At 39.6% G+C, this 14,127-nt stretch overlaps 1 protein-coding gene across 5 annotated transcripts in view; it reads right to left on the bottom strand.

Moving 5' to 3' along the window:
* Nucleotides 1-5,191: 5,191 nt before the first annotated feature.
* Nucleotides 5,192-14,127, bottom strand: part of Mipol1 (mirror-image polydactyly 1) — a 303,018-nt gene continuing 294,082 nt past the window's right edge. For 3 of the 5 annotated variants that reach the window (XM_028869747.2, XM_028869748.2, XM_028869749.2), the window contains exon 11: nucleotides 5,205-6,131. In XM_028869747.2, the coding sequence (XP_028725580.1) occupies nucleotides 6,026-6,131 (106 nt within the window). In that variant the 3' untranslated portion in view covers nucleotides 5,205-6,025. Of the gene's footprint in view, nucleotides 6,132-14,127 lie in introns of all 5 variants that reach the window. The other 2 variants (XM_028869754.2, XM_028869753.2) reach the window with 2 other exon arrangements.

The raw sequence follows: 14,127 nt of genomic DNA, 5'->3' as shown, positions 1-14,127 counted from the left end.
AGCAGCATTTTTGACATTTTTCTTCAGAAAAAGGGGAAAAGCTGAAGGAATTTTGTAAGTTACGTTACACAGGGGGGCTAGAAGATTGAGTGGCTGAAAGTGAACCGCTGTCTGCCTGACCGGAAGAGACCCGACGCTTGCAGCTGACCTCAGGTCCCCCCCCCCCATGCTCTACCATCGGACTTGGGAATTCCTTGCAGGTTTGGAGTAGGAAGCATTGCTTAGAACTGGATTCTCTCCTCTTTATTTTAATTGAAACCCATCCTATGGATTTTCCTCTTGGGAATCTCTCCTTTCGGAAGAGATTGTGTTTGGTTCTACTAGCCTTGTGTAACTCATACCTTCTTTCATATACTAAAGTACAACATGAAGACTTCATTTAATTTCCGCAGTCCCTCTCATTTCAAATGCTTGTGGAAGAAGCGCTCCATGGAAAGGCGTGCTGTAAATACTCTGCCAGATAGCTCCCTCTGTCTACATGCCTCCTCACCAAAGAATCCATCATCACACAGCACAGGCTGTGTCTTCAATGGTGGCATTCCACTACTCTTTTTGAAAAACACAATATTTATTTATTCTTCTCTCATATATTACATCCTTCCTGAAGTTCCCCGTCCCTCCTCTCTCCCCTACCCCCTTCCCCCACACCCCCACCCCCATCCACTGGTCCTCTATTTCCCTTCAGAAAAGAGCAGGCCTCTCAGGGATAGCAACCAAACAAGGCGTAACAAGATACAATAAGGCTAGGCACATGCCCTCACATCAAGGCTGCATGAGACAATGCAGTAGGAGGAAAAGGGTCTCAAAAGCAGGCAGAAGAGTCAGACACAGCTCCCACTCCCACTGTTAGGACTTCCACAAGAACACCAAGCTACCCAACCATACCATATATGCAGAGGACCCAGGATGGACCCACGCAGGCTCCATGATGGTTGTTCCAGTCTCTGTGAGCCCCTATGAGACCTGGTTAATTGGTTCTGTGATCCACTACTCTATTTAACGGAGTCACGTCAACGCTATGCACACAAGGCTGTGATATGGAATGAGGAGGCTGTTCGAACTTTTGAAAGCTGCTGTGGGATTGATGGTGGTGCCCAGGCCTGAAAGGCTAGTACGAGCAAGCAAAGGAGAGAGTGCATGCAGAAACTTGATGATGCAAAAGATATATGTGCATGTTTGAGTGACAAGCACGCTAATACATTTGACGGGATGTGTTTGCCACTCAGGCCTGTGGCTTTGGTGAAAGAGAGTGCAGAGAGCAATCACAGCAGATAACGTACGGATGTTTTTTTGGCATCAAACGACATGCACATCTGTTGGAAGATTTTGAATTTTGTTCTTAGAAAACCCACTTTGGTTGCATGTGGTAAATGAAATGATCCTTGTACCCATTCCCCCTCGCCCCCACACCCTGGCAACTGCTGTCAATGCCGTGTGGTGTGTGTTTTCCATCACTGGTCTGGAAGTGTGGAAACCTGAACTGAAGCTGATGGGCTCATGACATGAAATAAGCTCCGGCTGGACTTTACAGAAGAACTTGGAAGCAGAGTTCGCCACCAGTGAGCTCAGGTTGTCTCAGAAGAGGGTGGGGGTGTTCATGGCTGTTAGCTGTGCACACAAATGCTGTTTGCTACAGTTCTCCGTCCTGGGCTTGTATGCTTTTCATAAAAGCTGTCATTGTTGGATATTCTTAAACTGGTTTTAATAAAGAAAATTGGCCGGAGCTGAGCTATGGTGGCCTTGGGTGGGGAACAATGATACTCTGATTTGGTATTACTTGGATCATTACACATTTTCTAAATGTATTAGGTACACATTCTATTTTTAACTTTCTCTCCTTTCCAAATTAAAAAAAAAAAAAGACTACCAACCTAATTTCAGCATTACCATTTAAATGAAATATATGATAATAAGGCATCTGGTCAAATGAATTTATAGATGTTTTGTTCATATTTTTTGCTAAGAAAATTTCATATTAATAACATTGAAGATAGCTATTTTGACAGGGACATAATATACACATACTTATAGTCATTTTTTTTCTAGAATAAATGACTGTCTAAACTTACATTAGAATTTGGTTTGTGATTTTTCTTTAGTATAACAAAAGTCAAGAAAGGAAAATGATTTGGATGCTTGCAGGCTTAGTGGTAGACGTTAGCAATATTAAGGAAACTAATCATTAACCTAAGCAGTATTTGTTGAAACCAAAATAGTTTCCTTACCATTTCTAAACAACTACGGAGGGTCAGCAGAGATGGAGCTTTTGATTTGGAGGATGGTTGTGGTATCTACGATGCCAGAGGCATGGGAAGCACCATAAAGGCTTTGCAAACAGTGAGGACTCAATAGCCGGCCTTTCAAATTGCACCTCTCTCTGCTTTCACTGTTAAAAAAGCTCTGTGCCTTCTGATATAATTTTTTTACATTTAATTTTCTCTTCTTTTAACAAACGTATGAACTACGCATGTATTACAATATTTGCCAGCATCTTGGAAAAGGTATACATTTTGGCGAAATAAGGACATTCTTAAATTCTTTTCCCCTTCTTCTCTTGGCTGTGCTGAGAATCAACCCAAGGGCATGCAAATGCTAGGAAAGCACTCTGCCACCGACCTGTGCCCCCCACTCCTAAAACAGCCTTCATAGCATACCTTAAAATAACAAAATGAGCCACGAAGGTGAATGAAGTGTTCAAGCATTTGTGCAACTTCAAGAACTTCACAATCAGTACTCCATAAAATGACTGACTTTTAAAGGGCAATTTTCACAATTATCTTAACTTCTCTTTTAAGGATAAACTTTAAACTCAGAGAAAGCAGTGTGGTTTGGTATTGGGAGAGTTTGAAAAAAAGAAAGAAAGAAAACCCACAAAGCAAAAGTAGCTGCATTTAGATAAGGGAGAGAAGGGTGGGACACGGAAACAATACACCAAAGTGCTTTTCTTTCACAGATCTTGGTTCAAATGAAGGTTAAATTCCAGAGGATGTGTTTTCCCCATGTGGAGCCTTAAAGGACATGCCTTTGTTTCCACCTTCCCAGAGACGATATATGCTAACACAAACAAGGCATTTCATAATAAATTTAACTTTTATAGAGTGACTAATGCCTTGTGAAGATAAGTCAGACTCTCAGTCACCTGTGCTTAATCTGGGCCGAAGAAATGATGCCAAGGACGCGCTGACAAACTCTTCCTTAGGGAAGGATGACAGCAAGCTGCCGGGGAGCCGCGAGATGCTTGGGTTTGAGCCTTTTTGGAATGCTTCTCCCTCACGGCGGCAGGCGAGCACAGTTTAGCGTTTATGTACTTTGGAAGGACAAAGAGGTTAGGTGAGCCTGCCAAAGTCTGAACCTGTTTCTGGGAACCGGTTAGTAGGTCAACTGTTATAAATTTAAGAGAAACTGAAAAGCAGTGATGGATACTGGAAACGGGGCCCACACATGGCTGTGTGGAGCCTTCACACTGTTTCCACCAGATCCCAGGTGAGATGACAGGAAGCCAGGGTCTCTCTCTAGCTCCAGACAGCCAGGTGTGGGTAGGGGCTTGAGGGGGCCATGAGATAGTGTGGAAAAAGAAAAGCTTTCCCTGCTAGGAATAGTCCACTGTTAACAGAAATAGAAATCTTTAGAATTTTGTTTGGGGGTCTCCCTGTAACAATAACTTATTAATCTGTTAACCTTCTCAAAGAAACACAAATCATGTATGTATGTATGTATGTGAATAGTGCCTTTCCTTTTTTTTTCTTTTTATCACATTATTATTCATTAACCAGAGGCATAATTCCTAAGTCTCCCATCTAGAGAAAAACAAGGTAATTTCACTCATTAAACATACACATCTTTTTTCCATCTATAAAACCTGTCAACTTCAATTGAAGAGGTCAAAATTAGTCTTATGGCAACTGGAGAGAAAGGTCAAATGGCATATTGTATCAAACATATGTGCGTATACATTAGGTAATATTTAACTTATTTTTTAAAGTTATAAATTCATCTTTGACAGGAGACTTAGGACATTTATTTAAAACTTAAAGTAAAACGGGAGCTTTTTCACTCATGAAAAAAAAAAGAGAAGTTATCAACGTAGAATAGACATATCATAGAATCAATATAAACTTGACTTTAGGTTGTATTTAAAAAAAAAAAAACTTCTGAAATACCTCTTTAGTTTTCAATCATTAACAAAGATTCTAGGGGGAATTAAGTTATTTCAGGTTATCCCACGGTACTTATTCCTTAGTGTGCCTAATTCCTTCTTGGGCTCTGGGTTAAATAAGAAGCTTCGATGCTCGCCTTCCTCTTGTTATGTTAGCCACTGACTGGTAGAAGAGAACTTTGCTGACCCTGACGGCCAAACGATAAGAACGCAGTTTCTCGGCTCACGCTGTGTCACATCAAGTTTCAAAAATTAATTAGCTTTTCGGAAAAAAACACCACAAGGGGGCAGGTGAACCCAGGCTAGCTCCTAGGTAAGAGGGTCCCAGTATCAAAGAACTTTGGTCAAAGAAGGTGGGGGATAGAATACACTGAAAATTAGAAAGAACTCTAAAGACATATTTCTTCATGAACATAGGCATTCGATTTCACACATGTAAAACTTTATTTAAAATTTACCCAAAGACATTACTTACAATATACCAAGAATACAAATGAAAGAGACCAAAGCATCATAAAACTGTCACACATAGAAAGGGCTTACTATGTTTAAGAAGGCCATTTGGCTACCTGCAGAGGACAATTACGTGAGAAGAAATGCACTTCAAGGCAACCTTAATATTGAATAATTCCATAAAGCAAAAGCAAAAATTTAAGAACTGTAACAGTATTTCCCCATCTGATTATTAAGGATTTAATTTCAGGCAATTTAAGAAAGATAAAAACTTCTAATGACAAAGGTTATTTAGAGTCTGTTTTGATTTTCATTTAGAAGTTAACATTAGCCTACCAATAGAAGGCAAAAATTGCCTCCTTGAAAGTAAGTCTCTTCTATAAATATTTTTAAGTTCACACAAGATATTCCCCATGACTGGACCTGCCTGGACTGAGTCTATCAGGTCGATCCCAGTCCTCGGGGGAGACCTTGATCTGGAGGAGGTGGGAATGGGAGGTGTGCTGGGGGGAAGGGGAGGGGGGCAGGAAGGGAGAGAACAAGGGAATCTGTGGCTATTATGTAGAACTGAATAGTATTGTAAAATAAAAAAAAAAAATTAAAAAAAAAGATATTCCCTATGAAAACCCGAATGATAATATTGTCTACAGCCAACCCATGTACACACCTACTGGGTAAAACACCCAGAATTAATACCATTTGGCAAATATGGAAATTACTGTCAGCCTTCCTTTAATATCTCTAAGACAATGTATTCAGTTACATGATACAGATCATAGACACTATTTTCTTTACAACAATTAACAAAATGAAAGGCAGAGATTGGAACAGGAAAGGGAAGTTCTCGGAGTTTCCCTCTTACTAGTAGTTTTTATTTAGTTTCTCACATCAGTTAGAGTCTTGAATGTCACTTCTGCAGCAGCTTCTCTTACTAATGATGTCACTTTCTTATTAAGACTTCTTCGGTAACTTTCTATAGTAACCATGTAAAAGTCAAGTCTTTGGTTAGAAATCTATTGTTGATGAGGTTATCCCATAACAGACTTTAGGGTAAGCTACAAATCTGCAGAACAGCAGACTCTAGGTTGAATATCCATTCTATAATATAACAATAATTTTGGTTTGATGGTTGGCCTCATAGGGCTTAACAATCAAACTATAAAGCATATTTTTTCAAGCAAAGCTTTGGATTAGAATATTAGTATTATTATTAATATATTCAAATGTTAGTCTCTATTCTCACGTCACTGAAGCACAAGTCATTTCTCTCACATACACTCATTGTTCTCTGTGTGGATAGATGTGCATATGAACAGATGCACACATACATGATATAGTCTTGTGCATACAAACATATACACATACATACATACATACATACATACATAACCCATGATGCAGTCCATCGATGGTATTTTAGAGTATTCTTTCTCTTGTTTTCACTCTGTGAATTAACCTTCTTTTCTTGGTCGTCTTCATACACATTGTCACTTCAAGGACATGAAAGTGGCTTCTGGAAGGCCTGAAAGAAAAATAATGCTTTGACTTGTCAGTTTGAGAAGTTGGGTGGCTTTTAAAAGCTGCCCAGCCCAGGGTTATTGCACACAGTAGACATTCAATAAATATTTGTTGATTTGATTTAGTCTAGGCTAAATAACCAAGTAACTGACTCTTTTTGTCATCCAATGTGTCATGGTTGAGCCTGTGTACAAATGTATTTATAAATAAATATTAATGGTCATAGTCATTGAAGATGTCCTAGAGAGGGGAACAATGTTGATCTGCAGTCTCCAGGGAATAGCAATGACTGGGATCATGTTCACAACATGCCCTGAGTAGTTATAACAGATAAAAGACATCATGAGGTCTCACTAACTTAAGCGCTGAGAAGCTGCCTGTAAACTGGGTTTGCTCCAGAGCTCTTAAGTCAATCACATTTTGATGTGTTACATTTAATTTTTTTTAAAATGAAATATTTTGATTATAAAATTTACTGAGGATACATAAATCATACAATGTTTTCTTTGGTATCTTTTCCAATGCTCTAGTCACCAAAAAAATGTTTACATATGTTTCCAGTGATAACTTAAAGGCCTTCAGGACAGGGAAAGAGAATTTCTCCCAAACTTGATGTGTACCACTGGACTGGAGGTAAGCTGTCCACTCCTGTCATTTAAAATAGCATATTGATTTATTTCCTTCTCTGGATCGCAAACAGTAAAAGTCAGTGGTGAGCATTCAACATGTTAAATTTTGGCTCAAAGGGAATTTACAACAGCAAGCCTTCCAATGAAATCTGTCAAAACATTAACCACGAGGACACAGCTTTCAGCTCTTAGCAGCAGCAGACAGGGAGGCAGTGTGGCTGACAACCTTTTCCCAGCTTTGAAAATGTCTGCTAGTGGCACACGATCAAATTCTTACATGTTCTTATTTTACCCAAATGTGAGACTTGTAAAAGAAGATGATATGTTTTACACACGTTTCCAAAGAGATGGGAGATCCTAGAATTAAAGAGATAATTCTAAGTGAAAAATAATTAGCTAAGAGAACATTAGATGTCTAACCCAAAAGCTAGAAATCCATAATGCTCTCTTGTCTGATGAACTCCAAGTTGAGAATGGATACAGTCAGTCTCTTAACGTTTTTTGCTACCTTAAGGCAAATATGATTCCCTTGGCCGTGTGCCAGCATGTGGATACTCTTTGTTAAGATAATTTTAATTTTTCACATGGTAAACAATGGCGGCATTGTTTGCTCTTCCTTGATGAGTAAAGAAGCAACATTTCCTAGAAAATTACAAACAGAACACTCCTGAAATGAATCACTCAGCAGGCAGTCACTCATAATCAGGATGGCTAACTTTGCAATGTACACAGTGGAAACAATTTCAGAACACACACTCTACTGAGAAGTTAGATACAGTTAGGACATATTTATGAGAAGAAAATACTTTTAAAACAACTTAAAGTTTCCAGTGTGGTGATGTCATAGCCACACAAAGTAATATTCTATGCTTCAATGTTTCAGAAAGCCTTTGACACAACGGACCTGCTTCTGCGGAACAGCACATACCCTAAGCCTGAGGATCTTTAACATGTTCTATGGTGGCAACTGGTGGAGACTAATTAGAGACGTAAAATTAGTAACTAAATATTCATCTTTGGAATTATAGCTTGGGGAGCAATATTCATGCTCCTCCATCCTCTCAAATATCGGCAAATGCAGCTCAGGGCTTGAAAGAATAACACATAACTAGAAACCGAAGAAAGCACATAACCCAATCCATAGTTGCAAAAACCTCAGGTATTTCTAGGGAATTGAGTGACTTTGGAACTGAAAGCAGATGCAGCAACACAGGAAGGAGCTAAGGACACCACATTGACTGATATCTGGATTTTATTCACCAGCTATTGCTAAGTTTGGATGTACTTGGTTCTGGAAAGAGATTTAGCTACTGCTCTTCTTCAGCGATGATGTAACTGGACTGCTCAGTAGTGTGGAAACTTTGTAAGAACTTTTAGAGTCAGCAAAAGGAAGCCATGGCTTCACTTCATCAGGGTAGGTTTTCAAACTTCTGATTGTTTGGACCACATTTTAACATCTACACAAGAAATCCTGGCTTAAAACAAACCAACTAAACAAAAGCCCCAAACAATAGCATCATTAGCAGCAACAAAACCTTTCAGTAGTCTTTTACTTGAAATGGACGTAGTCACCAAAAAAAAAAACCAAAAAACAAAAAACAAAAAACAAAAACCCGACAAGCTTCAGGCAGGCACTGGCTCTGATCTGTCCCAGTGCTAGACAAGCTGATGTGATAAATCTATTTTTACCATAACTGTAGACAAAGATATTGAATTTTAATCTTTCAACGTGTTTTTTTTTCCTTAGAGATGCTCATCATTCGAATGGTTCAAAAACTATTGCCAATTGAAAATTCAGGTTTTGTTGTTGAAGAAGAATGATTATCCATCAAGTATTTACCTGAGCAATGAAATGAACAAGAACGAAGCCTGACCCCCAGAAGCTTGCCTTCTAATGGGAGACAGCACAGGAATACTCAGGAGAGAGAAAACTTAATAACCACCTCAATAGAGAGCTGCAGACAGCGCCACCAGGCACACAGAACAGAAAGAAACTTGGCTGTGGGGGTGGGCTAATTAGGGAATGCTTCTTGTAGGAGGTGGCATGTAAGCGTTCTTGAAGGATGAATCAGATTTAAACAAATGAAAGCAGATTTCATTGAGTAAAGGATTAAAATGGTAAATGAATTAAATAATCAAAGTACAGCATAGGAACTCACTGGAAATATGGGCTTGGAACACAGGCTCTACCTTATTAATTTCCTCGCCACCCACATGAAAATAAACCTAGAAGGGCAGGTCTATGGATGGCCTAGACAGCTGACTCATAAGAAGACCCAATATAACAGGACCAGATAATTGTCTTAAAATTTAGACAACAATATTTGTGATATTTAAACTTTCAGCCTATAATAAATGTTTGTACAGTCTCTATAAAAGCAGGAATAACGTGATTATTCTTGGAGCTTTAAATGAAAGGCAATTTCTGACCTTCAAAAACAGTTCTATTGGCAAACGAAATTATATATTCTCATTCCTCATGACTGTTCTTTATGAAATGACCACGTTTAAAATGCAAAAAACATCTTATTTTTTGCAAAGTGACAAAACGATGAAGTAACATGGCCCTACATATTGATTAGTAATTAGTACACATTTAACTGAAGTACGATTCTTCAAAGCAGAAGCATTGTTGTGTTTGATGTCAAACTATTACTGAAACTTTCCAAGCATACTTGGATTTCTCAGCACTGTCTTTAGAACTAAGGTACGAATTACAGAAGATACTGTCTTTCCTTTTTCAATCACTTAGATTTTAGACTCAAAATATGCTTGGAAGCAAAATGAAGCCCAGAGATTTTCAACCCAGCACTTGTTCTTAGCACGTCCATGTGTGCATAATCCACATGGGTCTGAGACATTCTTTGTGACATGGTCAAGAGAATCTCTAAGCAACTAAAAAACATTGGTGGCGAAGGAAAGTGCCACATGAGACAATATACATGCCTGTTGTACCTCTCAGTTCTCACCTCTCAAATATTATGTAATCTTGGTTTCTGCATTTTATCTGAGTCTCTGTGAAAACAGTCACACACTTTGAAGCTTCTGCTAGCGTAGATGAAGTTTTGGAATGAAACTCACTTCCCAAGTTTTTCACTTTTTTTTTTTAAAAGATACATCTTGGTAAGTCAATTTTCATATGTATTTTGAAGACTTTTTATGGAGTGGCTGGACTGGGCAGGCAAGAACATCTAGATGCCATAAAGACAGATAAACCGTATAGTTGTAGCTGTAAAACCAGAACTGCTGGTGGCTGCTGGCTTCTAAGTCTTTCCTGATTAGAGCCAGTGTTAAAGTTCGTTAGCTGGAGCTTAACAACACAATGGCTGAAGGAACGGAGTTGCCACACAAGTGTTTAAATTCCACGCCGGATCCCTAGCTACAACAGAGAGGAAAGTTCAAACAACAAAAACAGAGTTGCAAGGTCTGACTTGCGTGTCATGGATACTCCTAACTCATCACCAGGCTGCTCTTGTGCAGGGCAACCAGACCCTCCCCAGCAACACGGCTAATTGAATAAGGATTTCGAAGCTTTTGGCTACCGATAAGCCAAAGTGGCACATGGCTCATAACTCAAACATTTCATTTTAGGCAGCTGTTATTTTTCCTTGCCAGGGCTAATTTGGACTCTTCAATCACTCTCTGTTCTTTAATGAAAAATTGTTTGTAGTTATTGGTGGAGACAGAGAGCTACAGTTATTGTTCTTGGAAGGTAAATAATTATTGCTCATTTTACTCATGTATACAAGTGATACTAAGTTCAGGGCATTAGCAGTACGACTCTCTCTCTCTCTCTCTCTCTCTCTCTCTCTCTCTCTCTCTCTCTCCCTCCCCTCCCCTCTCTCTTTCTCTCAAATCCAGACTATTGCTTCCCATTATGATTTACTTAGTCCCTCCTACAGTAAACTAAAAATATTGGGACAGAAAACAAAAATTATATTTTCTAATCCACCAATAACATAGTAGTAAAGAACATTTAAAGTCCTCACTCTAAGAAGAAGCAGGAATCCCAAGTGATAAGTAAAACCCAAAGGGTAGCTGTTAATGGGGTAAAGTTGAGTCTTGCTTATTATGTTATCAGGGCACAGGAGACAAAGCCTGGGACCTGCACAAAGATAGACATTTAGAATCCAAGCTATGAATGGGGACAAAAGAATATTTGCCCTACAAAATTTATGATTACAAATTAGCCTCCATGTGGATTTTTGACAAAATTAGTACCGTCTAAGTGACCCAATACATTTCAAATCAAGCTTTAGAAGTGACCCAAGGTTAACATCTGTCTCTAAGTGTCTGGGCAGGAACCTGCTGTTAACACAGCTCTTGACACAAAGCACAGAGAATAGTCACAAGTTCAAGCTCATATTAAAGAATCACCAAACACTCCAGGCCACAGGCGAAGTAACTGTAGGCAGGAGTCACAGCACAAACAGCATGAATACTTGAGGTACTCAAATGATGGGAAAACAAGTATTGAATGCATGCTGCAAAACATAGGACAACAAGGATAAAAAAAATGAGATAGCTAGACTATAAAAATTACCAAGAGGATTTGGAACTGAACAGATTGTAACTTCCAGAAATGAAAATTATAATAACACCAATTATAGACTCATTGGATTTCTGCTTCCAATCAGGACAGTCTGTGGGAGACTCACGCTCCTGCCAAGAACAACTGGAAATGCTGGTTAAACTAACGAGTATTTGCTTCAAAGTCTCAGAGAAGGGCTGAGACAAAGACAACTCAAGGGGCTGGCTAAGGCTGGGAAGGAGAGCTCAACTGTGTGGCAAACAGATGATCTGTGGTCACTTTCCCTGGAGCTCAGTGGCGGTTCTGTGAAGACTGGCTGATACCCGCTAGGAGGGACAGTAAGGCCAGTGGGGCCCCTGGAACATTCTAGACCTCAAGATGGATGCTTACACCTTTTCTAGAAACCCAGTAAAGCTAAATTCAGCAGAATTCCTAAGCGGCAGATATACAAAGGTAAAATGGAATTAAGTAAAGGAGTCTCAACCAAGATATGGCTTCCATAACATAAAGCCCCAGAGAACTACACCAAAGAGGAAAACAAAGTGTTAGAACTTTACTCAGACTGCAACCCAGTCTCAAGCTAGTGCCAAGCTTGCCTGTTTTAGGATGGTTGGCTTCTGCTTAGTCTTCTCAGTAAAGGACAAGCCCTCTCTATAGGAAGACCATGTCATCTGGAGATTCAAGATGTCTGTCACTGAATCAAAAATTAATAGGCATGCCAAGAGAAAAAAAATAGACGATAGAAAATAGACTCATAGGTAATTCGGATATTGGAGTTGGTACATTTGGATTTATAGTGATTCCATTTATATATTTATATTCACACACACGTGCTTGGTGACAAGTTCCCCTACCCCCTGAGCCTTCTTTCTGGCCCCCGTTTGGGTTTTAAAGTCACGATGACTAGTAAATTAAAAAAAAAAAAGATAGGCAAAGGGGAACAGCCAACAGGCCATCGAAGAATGCAAAAGCATACAATCTGAAGTTAAGGATTCCACAGATGGCTTTATAGCAGAAGGAAGAAATAAAACACATTTTTAAACCAGTTCTCTTTCCCCGTGGTGCAAACAAGAACGGGAGAATCTGCAGATGCCACCATGTCTGAAGTATCCTGGGAGGAAGGGGCATGCCTCTTCACCCTAAAACTCTGTTTCTAGCAGTTTGTGTCTTCGTGGGCAGCAGGCAGCAAAGGAGACATCTTTGGACGGCCGGAAGCCGAGAGTAAGTACAGGGCCAGCATGGCCCGTTTCCATTCTTCTTTTTTTTTTTTTCAAGGCAAATCGCCTCAAAAATAATTGCCCCCCCCATGCATGACACTGCTCAGGTGGCCAAGGAGCTGAGACTGGATAGGCCACGGGCATAGGAGAAAACTAAACACTGCCATTCTGCTAGAGGAACAGAGCAATAAAATGACTCCCAATGGCATTCTACTATACCCATAGATAAGAGAAAAAGAATGGTCCAGGTGGAAATAATGTATATATTATTGCTGTTGTATATGCATGAGAAGTAAATGTAGCAACAAGGCCTTGATGAAGCAGCCTTATTTTTTAAAGGTAATAATATCACAGTTTAGACAATACTGCTTCATAGAATCTTTATTCCAGACTCCTACTGTCCTGTGATGTGTGTGTGGCCTAAGTTCATGACACAGTGTTAATTACACAGTCTCTTTATTGCTGTTCTATCATGAGTCAGTACTCCAGCACAGCAGAAGTACTGCTTGCAGGTTTCTGCATCATCATCATTATTGGTATTACTATTATTATTAATCGTTATTCCTAATTTTTCCTGAGACGGGGTATAAATATGTCTTTGTACTTGAATTCTCCTGCCTCAACTTGTTGCATGCCAAGATTGCAGGCCTGAGCCATTATGCCCAGCAAATCTTTTAATTAATTAATCTTTTAATTAATTAATGTACTGCTTTACGTTTTTGTACAGGTATGTATTGCATGCTGAGAATATTCTCTGCACCCTCACCGTCCTCTTCCTCACCCATTCGCCTCCCATTGTTTCCCTCAGACAGATTATTTTCATCTCTCTGTCTCTCTCTCTCATACACGGTTTCATGTATCTATATAAAATCAATCATTTGTTTCAGAGACTGGCTTAATTCACTTAATACAACTACCTCCAGTTTCAGCCAGTTTTATTTTCAAATGTCTTAACTTCGTTCTTCTTTATGGCTCAAAAATTCCACCGTGTATATATGCCCTATTTCCTTTATCTATTCCTTATCCAATGTTGGTTTTGTAGCTCAACCATTGTGAATAGTGCTGCAATAAACACTGACGTGCAAGTGTCTGAAATGTTGACTTGGAGTCCCTGGGTAAATGTCCAGAAGTAGTATAGCTGGGTCATATGGAAGATGTATTTGGAGAAATCCCCATACTGATTTCCAAACTGGCTGGACTAGTTTAACATTCCATCAGCAATGTACATCCTCACCAGCATTTTTTTTAATTCCTTCTTCCTCCCTCCTCTGCCTCTTGTTTGTGTGTGTGTGCACTTTCGTGTGTACCCACCCTTGGAGGCATGTGGGAAGGCCAGAGGCTAACATCAAACTGCCTGACTCATTCATTTCCCTCCCTTTAAAGATGGTTTGTCTTTGAGTCAAGTTCTGTCACTGAACCTACAGATCGTTGTTTAGTTAGGCTGACTGGACAGTGAGTGTGCAAGGATCTTCCTGTGCCCATGTCACTCCAGGTGCACTCTGGGGTGGACTTCTGAACTCAGGTCCTCACGCTTGTGTGTGAACACTTTACCTACTGAGCCATCTCCCCAAACCTTGTTTTCCTAGCGACTGCCCTTTTGACTGAGGTGAGAGGGAATCTCCA

Source organism: Peromyscus leucopus, chromosome 14 (genome assembly GCF_004664715.2).
Source record: "Peromyscus leucopus breed LL Stock chromosome 14, UCI_PerLeu_2.1, whole genome shotgun sequence".
NCBI lineage: Eukaryota > Metazoa > Chordata > Mammalia > Rodentia > Cricetidae > Peromyscus > Peromyscus leucopus.
The sequence above is the reverse complement of the archived record's forward strand: the minus strand, read 5'-3'. Positions and strand labels throughout refer to the sequence as shown.